An 11,867-nucleotide genomic window follows, 5' to 3' on the forward strand; every position below is an offset into this window, starting at 1 on the left:
GAGACACTGCTGCACTTTGTTTGGGAATTATTATTCAGACATGTTTCATCACCATGTTTAGCACATGACACCACCAGTCTGCATTGCTCTCATACACTGTTTACAGTGTGTGACTTCCCTGCGGGCTAAGCGCGCAGCTATATCTTAAAACTTAAGTGTTAAGGCATGATCACATAACATTTGTATATTTTAAGTATTCACTCCATCTCCCACACACACCTAGTGAAGCCTCAAAGATTGACAAGTGTGCATGTGTTGTTTTGGTGTGATCTCCAGCTGCCTCTGGAGGACTTGCAGGTCAGAGTTTGACTGACCAAGCATATGTGCCGGCTCAGCCAACAGAGACACTGATTAACTGTGTTTGGCATAAATATGAAATAATATGAACATCAACAGGCTTTAAGAATGTTATAAGTTTTCCTTTAATTCATTTTTACACTCTGTCCTTAGACAGACATAGAAAGCACCAACATAGGGCTTAACCTGATACAAGCTTATATCACGAGGGCAAAACCCTAAAAAAAATAAAAAATAAAAAGTTGATCATACCACTATAAAAGGTACATCAATTTGTTGTGGCTTCTCTATTCAAGAAGCAAAACATTAGTACCTTCAAGAACCACTGTGTGGCAATGTTAACAGAGCAGCTGAATTCACAGAGACTTTCTTCTCTTTTAGAACAACTCAACTTTAAGCTGTAAAGTCAAGTGACAGGAATAATAAATATAAGAAGCAAAATAAAGTAGTACACTTGATATCTTACTTTAGTTCATGAGTACAGCTTTGTCCCTTTTTCCTAGACAGAAAAACCTGCTGTGTGTAGTTAAAAAATTGTCCTGTTTGATAAACAGTTCATTATTAGTTAAGTAATCAGAGACAACACCCAGAAAAAGACAGGAAGTATTATTGCATTTTCCAATTTTTGCTTGTGTGGAAAACAATAGGTTTCTTATCTCATTACAGTCTTCCATAACTGTAACCATGTAAAACCATTGATATGCTGTGGACAGATACTGTGCCTGTTTTGCTCCTGATGCACACAGGAAATGCAATGTGACGTGTTGCCACATGGCTAATGACCTTGATGTCAGAGATCCTTGCTCTTATTCAGATAACACTGCAGTTTGATGGCTACTACATCCCAAATGTCTGACTTCCCTCTGGTGGCGTAAGATACACACTACACAGCATCCCATTAGAACAGTGGTTTCAGTTTGGCAGTTTATAACACCTTCCACTTAACACAACCACACAACCATATCCTTTTTCGGGTGTCAATTCAGGGACCTAAACCTCACAGTTACAGACCATGTTATGTGGTTACAATTGTTCATTTTTGCCAGTTCTCCATCATGATGTAAATTATATCACACTTTTTTGTTTGTTTGGTTGTTACCATTTTGTTGTCCGTGAGAGGGCAACTGTCTGGTGATCAACTTCTTAAGCCCCATTTCCACCAAGCAGTACGATACGGTTCAATTCAGTTCAGTATGAATGTTTTCCGTTTCCTCTGTGAAAAGTTGAGGATGGTACCAACTGTTCCTTATCATCCCCATTTTTTTTTTTTCAAAGATATTTTTTAGGGCATTTTTTTTTTGCCTTTAAACGACAGGACAGTGAAGCGTGAAGGGGGGAGAGAGAGAGCGAGGGAGAGACATGCAGCAAAGGGCCACAGGCTGGACTCGAACGTGGGCCGCTGCGGCAACAGCCTTGTACATGGGGTGCCTGCTCTACCACTAAGCCACCAACGCCCCACCATCCCCATTTTTGGTCACCCTTCTGTTGGGGTGCCTAGCACACAGATCTGGTACTAACAGGTGGCACTAGAAACGCGATAGCAGACAGTCACTTTTGCTCAGGGCTGAGTTGTAGCTTGTTTTGAGGCTTATGTAACCAATGTTCATACCGTGGCAAGTTTTACATATATGAATATGGCGTTTAAATATACATTTAATTCAACCGCATTATGTGAACGGCACTTATTCTTATCCTCACTTGGAGGGGAAAAAAAGCGCTGCAGAGCATTGCTCATGTGGGCTCCAGCAACACTAAACCCCTGCGCTTGCCTGCTACCAAACGGAGAGGGACTAAATGCACACACCTGTTTTTTCTAGATATCCCATGGAGACACTGCAGCCTGTTTGATTTTGTTCGACGTGCAACCCCATTCTGTGGACGATAAGGGGGCAGACTTCCCTCTGTGTCACCAGTGATGTGGTAATACAGTGAGTGCTAGACAGAGCAGTGAGTGACAACAAGGGTACTGTTTGTGGTGGAAACGCTAAAGGGATCTAGGTGCCATGTCTGAAGGGTTACTTTTGGTTCCAGATGTACAGTACTGAAAGTGTTTGGTGGAAACAGGGCTTTACTTTCCATCTTGACCAGGGCCTGTGTTTATCAAACTGCTGAAAGTGATACATAAATGGAAACCTCCATCCCTTTTACTCATAGTTTCAAACTTAAAATTTAACCTATTTTTTATAATATGGCTTAAACATGCTCCTAAATTTAAGAAAGGCCTCTTAAATTGGCTCAACCCTTCTTAAACATGTTTTAAAATGGCTGTATAATGCAGTATAGGTAATATGTATAACATCTAATATGAAGGAAAAACATAATATAGAATAAGCTTGTTGTAGGAGACTGTTTCCTGTTTCCTGCTACGGTGAACTGTTATCTCCAAATGCATATTTAATGGGATGCGTTGTTTCCATTTCATCACTTGAAAGCTGCTCTTAAAGTCTGCTTCAGCACTTCACCATCAGCAGGTGTAGATTGCTTGATAAATCTGTCTTATTCTTCACTTACAGCAAATTACTTTTCTGCATTCTTAATGTAATTCTTAAGCGTTTGATAAATACAGGACCAGGGACGTCTGAACGTACCAGTTAGTTTCAGTCTCTGAGGCTACACAGTTTCACTTTGGGAGGAGGCAACAACACCTTGGTGGGCACATACCCACAGGTAAGAAACCCCACTTGACAGACATTACTCTTTCAGCTATTCCGTCAGTGGTAGCTGAATTCCAGTCTTAAGGTGTCAATGTCTTGGATGTGACGTGTCCACATCGCATGCTGATCCTCGCCATAGTTCATACTGGACTTGATATGAACAGTTCTGATACACTGTTGAGTCCCTTTACTTGTTAGCGCTCCACAATACACACCACATCATGTTAAACATAACCATGTGTGTTTTTGTATTTGTGAAAGATGACCATCCACTTTATCAGTCCAACCTGCTTCTCTTTTCTCACCCAGCAACATGACTGACAACACTCAGATGTTTATGTCCCGGACATCTGTGGGTGTAGTTGAGAGGTCCTGCCCCTCACTGATGTTCTTAGTTTCCATGGTAACTGAGTGTTGCGGTTGTTGTGCCTGTCTGAGACTGGTTTCCAGCAGTGACTCGATTTGCTCCTGACAAGACCTGAGACAGTCCTGTAGGGAGAGAGTCCAGGTTAGTTTGAAATCAGTGGTTATCTTAGTTCACTGAGTGTCAATCGGTATGTTTACATGACATTAGAGAAAATCCATTTATCGTGTTAGTCCAACTAAAACCAGACTTTCAAAATACATGTCAACATGTTAGTTCGACTGAAATCATACTAAATCGAACACACCCAGAAAATGCAATTGGGAGTCTAATTACTCCTGCATGTATACAGTCAATCAGACTTGTCTAACTTGTTTGTCGATTATTTTGGTCTGTGAAGTAATAGGTCAAACCAGAAAAAGGTCCAATCGTAACAGACAGAAAGGGGGCATATTGCCACCTATCCTAGCAAAGTCGGACATACTTGAGTCAATAAATCGATTCCCCTCCTGTGCTTGTATACTGGGACAAGGAGTCCAATGAAATGGCCTAGCCGAGCTATAACCATTGCTCAACTTAAATATGCATGTAAACGTACTGTATGTGTATGTGTACTGGGTACTGTCATGAACATGGAAATGGATGTACCCACCGGGTCACTCCTGATGGTCTGTGCCAGGTGCTCCGTCAGTTTCTGAGACATCATGGCATTGCCCACCATTCTCATCTGTAGACCCTCCACTGCTGCCACCATGCTGCCTGCTGCCACCATCGACGGAGGGCTAGCAATAAATTTAACATCTGTGGAGCATCAAAATAGGACTTAATGTTGATACGGCACATTTTAAATAGGGAGTGGCAGTAGAAGAGGACCAAAGTCACAGAGTCAAAGCTGTTTCAGTGAGGATTCAAACTGAAAAAAACTCTGCGTTAGAACAACACATAAGGCTGCGTTAGTGGGAGGAATTCGTTTAAGGTACTGGTTAGAAAATGAAATAAGATCCACTAAGTCCAGCTGGAGCAACATAAATGCTGAAATTTCCTTTTAATGTTCCCCTCACTAAAGTATTATGGAAATATTAACCAGCAGCAGTAGCTGTTTGATGTTTGTTGTTGTTTGATAGGTAACAGTGGCGTAAAGGTAAAAATCCTGATGGCCCAGTTATATAATACAAGAGTCCATGGAGAATTAAATTTTTTTTTTAAGAAACTAATTGTTTTTTTTGTTGATTTTTCATATGTTCTTCAGAGCTGTGTCAAATTTTGCCCAGTTTACACCATAAAATATCCAAGTTGCTGTCCTGTTCACACTACACAACTTGCTGGCTTGTAATCAACAGTCTTGAAGTCATCCTGGTTTTCACACTACATGACTGCCCAGCGACAGGGGGTCACATACTGCAAGATCTTTCACCAGGAGGAATCTAGGAGGTATGTCTGCATTTTGTCACAAATACACTTGCTAGTTATTGTTACACAGGAAATTATGTCACACCACGCACAAGACAGCAGGATTCCTACAGCTTAAGACAAGTTAGATTTAAGACTTTTTAATGCCACTCTGACTTCAATTTAACCAATTTTACAATGACAGAAATTGAAGGGTAAAAACATAACTAAACTGACATTACTTGGGGTAAGGAACAATTTTGCCTAAATATTTATTCTTACATAAACATTACTTTTTTGGCTTGTGGCATAGACGAGGGTGGAACAGAAGCACCTACGTTTGTTGGCAATTTTACATAGAGATTTTGTGTTTCTTACTCTGCACATGGAGCTCCACTGCCTAGATTCCCATCACACTGAGTTATAAAAACCGCATACGTTCCCATTTACTGGTTTCAGCAATGCCATAACAATAATTAGGCTCCAGTTTCTACCTACAGCACCTGACATTTTGATGTTTGAGGTACTGGTGCGTGTGACTATCACAGTAAAAACATGAATGAAGCTCAGGCTTTCACAAACTGTAGCATTTTATTTTCAGTGGTTATGTCTAAGTTAGCTCAGTTTTGCCAAAAAACAAAACAAAACCACACAACAAAAACAAAACATAAATTAAATAAACAGAAATTAAAATGCTGTCGTCCATTTGTGAAAGCTGAACCAGCCACCATATTAATTTTAAACATCATTTTTCAAACAGATTTGTGTCATCAAAGTGTGGGCAGTTGGTGCAGATGAATGGTGTTTGTCTTCCCTCCACGCTGCCTGGAGCTCCACGCTCACCCACTAGCAAGGGGCTCAGAGTTTGCAGTCATCCGGCAGAATTTTGACAGACACAACACTGGTGGATGAGCATGGAGCTCCAGGTGCTGGCAGCCCAGAGGGAAGCTAACATTAATGTTACCTTGTGTCAGATCCACTCTGTGGACCGGATGCTTTCTATTTAGGTGCTGAAGTATTGACAAAAGGCTATTGTGGCAAGCTAGTTTGGTTTTAATAAAGACGCACAGTGTAGATTTGGTGCTTTCAGCTTAAAATGATCCCAAACTTTGAACACTCTCTCTCGTTTTCTCTGGCCTGTCTCTTCTCCTCTCATTATTTCTCTCTCATTCATCATTCTGCAATACGCTCAATCAAATCACATCCTGTACTCTGAGCATGGATGTAAGATTTTAACGTGTCTTCTCCACGCAAGTTGTCTGCTGAGTAAACGCGTTGTACCACACTAAAAATCTTCTGTGCCAAATACAGTACACTGTATATAGTTATATGGCGACGTTTCGATTCAGACAATTTGCAACAACGATTTTCAGTTTTAGCCCTAAATGCAATGTCAGAACAAAAAACTGTTCATAAAATCCTACCTCACGTCTCAACATGAAGGTCTTTATAGACCTTTTTACTTTAATGAATTCAGTGTGTTTAAGGATCTGCAGGAACCCTTAAGACCAGATTTTTTTTTTGTTGTTGGCATGCGTGTTCACAAAATAACCTATTTCCTTTATAGCCTGTTTCCTCTAGGTGCATCAACAACAACTTTGGTCTGGGCTATAAATGCAACACTTACAATAAAGTTCCTGCTGTTACAGACGACCTCTTTCCCCAGGTTTCCTCTCAACCCTTGTCTTGTGCTCTCATTGGCTGTAGGTCCAGATATTTAGCTTGTTGCATATCTGGAGTATATCTGCATAAGTGAGCCTCTCAGCATGTATCTTTGACCAGTTCAAACACAGCTCTCGAGTGCCGATTTGCAAGTGCCAAACCAACATCCACTTTCCTCTAAACTGGGGCTTTTGTCAGGGAGCACCATAAGACAGTAGGTGGAAAATCAGGGCTAAAGTTGTGTAGTGTGAACTAGGCATGAGGGGTTTTATTGCAGTCTTCTTTGTTGAGGAGGACCACTCTGCATTGTTCAACTCCCCAGTGGCAGGGAGAGCTACTCTGCCCCTGATTATTGGTCATGTCTGTACTGCCGTCCTCTAACTCTCAATTATGAATGAAAATGAACTGGACTTAACCAGTAGAGAGCAAATATAATATGATTCCACCTTTCCTTTAAGGGATAGTTATGGTTTTTGTGTGTTTAAGTGGGGTTGTATGAGGTACTTTTCCATAGACAGTGAGATGTCTGTTGGCACAGATAAACCACAGTTTGGAGAGGCAGGCTGGAGTCCAAGATGGAAGCTAAACAATGTACTGCTGTGTGTGTGTGTGTGTGTGTGTGGGGGGGGGGGGGTCAGTAACAAAATGTATTTTAGCCACCTAAAAAAGTCCCACCTTAAAAAAAAAAAAAAAAGCACTACCAGTTTAAATGTACACTATATTGTGTGACTTCGATGTTGAAAGGGTTAGCTCAGATTCACAAAAGTCACACAATGACACTTACAAACTTACTGATCGAAGAAGTGGTAGACCAATAGCTCCTGTGATCAGAGTGCTAAAATGGTGGTGGTAAAATGGTCTCAATGGAGTCTGGTGGCTTTGATGGGGAACTGAAGCCATTAACGACGTTCCTGTCAGAACATGCTGTCTGACAGAAAGGATAAGTAGAAAAAATGCTCTCAATATTGCGTACACTTACATTGATATTGTTTTTTTTTTTTTTTTGACTTGACACTGCTAAAAAAACAGCTGTGAAGAAACTGGTTGTTACCTGTTGGAAGCCTCCCCACGTCCTCTCTCCCCAGTGTGTGGCATACTTAGATATTGTGAATCTGGGGCTTAACAGCCTGAGTGCACAGGGCTTAAGAAGAGACAGTAGAGATGTGGCTGTCGCTTTCAGTGAACCTTAAAACATCTTGTAGCCTGAATTACAGTTGGAATGGCTGGTCTGGGTGACTGTGTGTCAATGATGTATGAGTATGTTGTAGTGTGTGTTGCTAATAATAATCTGATCACAAAAAACAAAACTGATATTGATTTTTTTGAGGTGAGGCTTTTTTTAGGTGGCTAAAATGTGTTTTTCTTTGCTGACCCTTTTCCACAGCAGTAGATTGCTGAGCTTCTGTGTTGGACTCCAGCCTGCTACTTCAAATTGGGAGCATGCAGACTGACATCTACTGTAAGTTATACACCATGGAAGAGTAGCTAATACAACCCCACTCAAAAAAAAAGAACTATCCCTTCAGTGTTTTCCCTTTTTCCTTTAACGCTTTGTTTCGTACTTCTGCTGCAAGGTCGATCTGCTGCATCTTATTTGTTAGACTGTCATAGTGTGCAGTATACTGCACAGCAAATAAAGATGGCCTTAACAAGAGCTGAAGAGACACTGTCTTTGTAAAACATATCTAATAAGAACTTTCACTTGCTTTTATAAAAGACAGTCATGTATATCAAGTAGTCCCATTCATACCTGTGGCACACAGAGCCACAAAGGTCTGAGCGTGCTTCCTGAGGATGGGCCTGTTCTCTCTCCTGACAGGCAGCTGAGACAAAAAGTGGTCAATGAAGTCCAGAGGGGTTACTGAAGCCAGGTCCCACTTCAGCTTGTTCAAAACCAACAGCTCCATTTGCTGTGTGGGCAGAGAAAGGGACAGAAGGACAGGGTCAAGTGTGATCACAACAGACAGATGCAGGGATTAACAGAGATGGCGATGGAGGTTTTTTGTCTACTTATGGGGATTTTTGGCTTTAGGTGGCACTGCATGAAAGGTCTGGGAGTCATCAAAACTATTAGGAATCCTCCTCTGGGAACCATGAACGTCCACAGTGAACTTCCTGACAAGGCAGCCACTTTTTCAAGATACTTAGTCTTGAACTTAAGTGCTGGTCAAATCCATACCAATCTGGCTGTAAGCTGATGAGATATCCCCATCTGAACAAAAGCATTCAGACAGACAGACATGCAGGCCAGATACTACACATAGTATCAAACATGTTGCCTGCTCATGACTACACTTGGACTACAGCATCCCCGCTAAGACAGACAGTGTTTTAATGTGATGGTGGCCTACCAGCAGCTGGGTTGGTGTGATAGAGTTGTCTGTGTAGATGCAGAGTTTCTCAGCAGTGAGTGGGATTGTTTCCTTCAGTTTGGATGACAGGAACATACAGGCAGCTCCCAGTAACTGCAGGTGGTTCTTCTTGGTGGGTTCCACTGACAGGAAGCGGTCCATGTAGTTCATAGCCAGAGGGAAAACCTCCTCCTCACATTTCTGTTCCTCACACACCTACACAAACAACCCAGACAACAATACTGCCATTGAACACTGTTTTGTCATCAGTGTTGTAAGAATAATTCGCTGTTACCACTGTCAGTTTGGTTAAAGTCGCAAAGGGCCACCGTATTCAGTGCCTATTCAGAGAGTTTTTAACACAGACTTCCATTGACAAAATCGTTTCGAGTTTCAATTATAGTAATAAAATCGTTAATTCAACCAAAAAAAAAAACACTTCTGTTTTAATTCCTTTGAGGGTCATTTTGACTTATAATGAGAACAATTCTGGAATACCATGATACTGTGAAAGCGCAATATTTTCTAAGACAGTTATTGTACGTGAAAATCTCATACTGTTACAACCTTAGTGTGAGGATGTATTGCTTTTCTTGGGTTCATGCAATTAACAGAAAACTTTAAAACAAAACACAAGTAAGGGCACAGACTCAAGACAACACCATTTGATTCCAGTAATTAACAGTTGTTGTTTTTTTAACTCAGATATTGCAGTTTCACCTAAAGGTGATTTGAGATGTCTTTTCAGTAGTGGGAAGCCACTTATAAAAAAAAAAGAAGTCCGTCCAGAAAGAACAAGAAGCAGTGTTACCTCACAGATAAGAGGTTTCGTTTTGTCAATGCGTCACAAATACCGAAGCTGAACAGCTTGGTGAAAAAAAAGACAAGCACGAGACTTCAATAAGGAAAAGTAGGCACGCGCATATACAGTCGCTGTCCCACTAACTGTATGTATAAACTGTATAGAGCTAGAGAAATGTTGATTGTAACTGTTAGGCATGTGGAAACGATATAGAGCCTTGATAAAGGTAAGACCTGTTGTAAGAGTAAGAACTGTGAAGTTCCTCACGAGCCCCTAACACAAAGGCAGCGCGTGGTCTGCAGACTGGCAGCCCGCAACATTTTTCAAAAATGTTTTTAAATATTTGAAGACGTTAAACCATACATTTTGTCATGCATCCACCGTGACTTTCAATTTTCTTTTCACGTTATTTAGTTAAACTGGCACGTGCGAGTGGAAATACGTTTTACTGTCAGGTAAAAGAAAAAAAAACGCGTCTGCTGAAGCCTTGAGTACCTACTTTACGGTACTTTCAAACTACATTAACTATTTAAGAATACCATTCAGCACAGGACAGCGTCATTACTGCCTTCTTAACAGGCTAATCATACTTATAAAATACATGATATGGACCACGGTCATGTCCATGTCAACCTATATAATAATAGCAACCATTTAAAACAGAACTTCATTGAGAAACACAGCTTAAAATCCCAACTTGCTGCATTTTTATCCGCAAGACTGCACTAACGTTACCTGTCTTCGCACTACTGGGTCTATGGGACTAGAACTTCAACTCGGCATCAGTTGCGTTTACCTTTGGACAAGATGAATACACCTTTTTCTCCTCTCTTTCCCTTTCCAGCAGTGGTGCTGTTGAGCAGTCTGAATCTACTCCTTAGGGTGTTTGATAATCAGTGTTACACTTATTGTAGCTTGAATGCCGAATTCACCAGCGGCTTTCAATGACTCACAAAGACCTCTTAAACACGTAACTCTGCAGATAAGCAAAGACACGCTGAAATTCCAGTTCTGTGAAGGTGATTATACAAAACGTAACATCAAGTATTTGGCTTTAACTCACCTCCAACATCCAGGTAGCCACTATCCTCCTCATGTACGGAGCTATTTCTCTCTGGACGCATTTGAAGTAGTTGGGAGCGGGGAGGTACTTGTCTTCTGCTCGCAACAGAGCATGCAGGACCCGGTCATTCAACAGGTTGGAGTCCCGGTAGGCCCTCCGGATGGCAGGCCTGTCCCCCTCACAGCACAATAACTGGGGTTCCATTGACTGTGCCTGGAACAGTGTGTCTCTTTAAGCTGTTGCCTTCGTGTCACTGTGCTGATAAACTTTGAAACTAGCTTCCACTTAACGTAAGCTGACGACAAATCACAAGCTGCTCCACATTTTGTGGACAAAAACCGTCTTCCAACTTTCTTTTGACTCGTGGGAGAATACCTCCAGGTAACTGTTACAATGGTTGTGTAAAATGTAGTGAATTAAATAATTCCTTGTTTGTCTCCGTTGTCCTACTGTGTTTTATTCTTTTTCCGTCGGCCTTAGAGTTACTTTCTTTGTTGCACAGGACAGATTTAGGGGAAACACCGGAGTGGCTGCTCTCTTCCCACCGTCCATGTGCGGTGAGTTTACCTACATCCCCCAGCTGCTGCGCCGTTTTAAGAGTTGTCCGCGTCAAGTGAATTACCATATAATGACGACATATCCGGCTAAAAAGTTCAAAGTAAAAGCACATTTTCCGTTCTTATCACTCGTTAAAGATATTTTTTTTAATAGGAGCTGTATACATTATTCTAACTAAAGATGAGAGCAATGAAGAACCGCTACACAAATAAGTATGATTGTAATCAGTTACAGTTACTGGGGAATAGTATGTAAATAAATTACAGTTGCTATTCAAAATGATTGATGATGATTACAAAAAGGTTACATCCATATATTCACTAAAACACTTATATGCAGAACATAACATTCATTCAGTTGCTTTGCATCTGTTCATCATGCAGGAATGTCTTCTTTTGGCTCAACCTATTTCTCTACGTTTGTCAGCTTTATTTCCCAGTATAACATGTAATAGAAAATTAATCAAAACATAATCAAGTGTAATAGGTTACATTACTTTGGTGAAGTATTCAAACAGAAACATTACTAATTACATTTTAAACAGGTAACTAGTAATCTGTAACTTATTATATTTCAAAAGTAACCTTTCCAACACTGTTTCTAAGGTTGGTTCACTAACATTAGTCTACAAGAACACCTACTTTTCCACTTACATCTAGTGATATCCAGCCACATAAATGATCTCTGTTTTGTGTGCTGAGATTTTGAAAAGAAGATTTCTGACACC

General features: G+C 40.8%; 1 protein-coding gene across 1 annotated transcript; it reads right to left on the reverse strand.

The window, feature by feature from the left end:
* Nucleotides 1-404: 404 nt before the first annotated feature.
* Nucleotides 405-11,166, reverse strand: LOC117261946 (G1/S-specific cyclin-D1-like). The gene is made up of 5 exons (XM_033634555.2): nucleotides 10,583-11,166; nucleotides 8,718-8,933; nucleotides 8,117-8,276; nucleotides 3,968-4,116; nucleotides 405-3,440 (listed from the first exon to the last, which is right to left on the reverse strand). The coding sequence occupies exons 1-5, from the start codon at nucleotides 10,784-10,786 to the stop codon at nucleotides 3,279-3,281; spliced, it is 891 nt and encodes a 296-aa protein (XP_033490446.1). The 5' UTR covers nucleotides 10,787-11,166; the 3' UTR covers nucleotides 405-3,278.
* Nucleotides 11,167-11,867: the final 701 nt, after the last annotated feature.

Source organism: Epinephelus lanceolatus, chromosome 5 (assembly GCF_041903045.1).
Source record: "Epinephelus lanceolatus isolate andai-2023 chromosome 5, ASM4190304v1, whole genome shotgun sequence".
Taxonomy (NCBI): Eukaryota; Metazoa; Chordata; class Actinopteri; order Perciformes; family Serranidae; genus Epinephelus; species Epinephelus lanceolatus.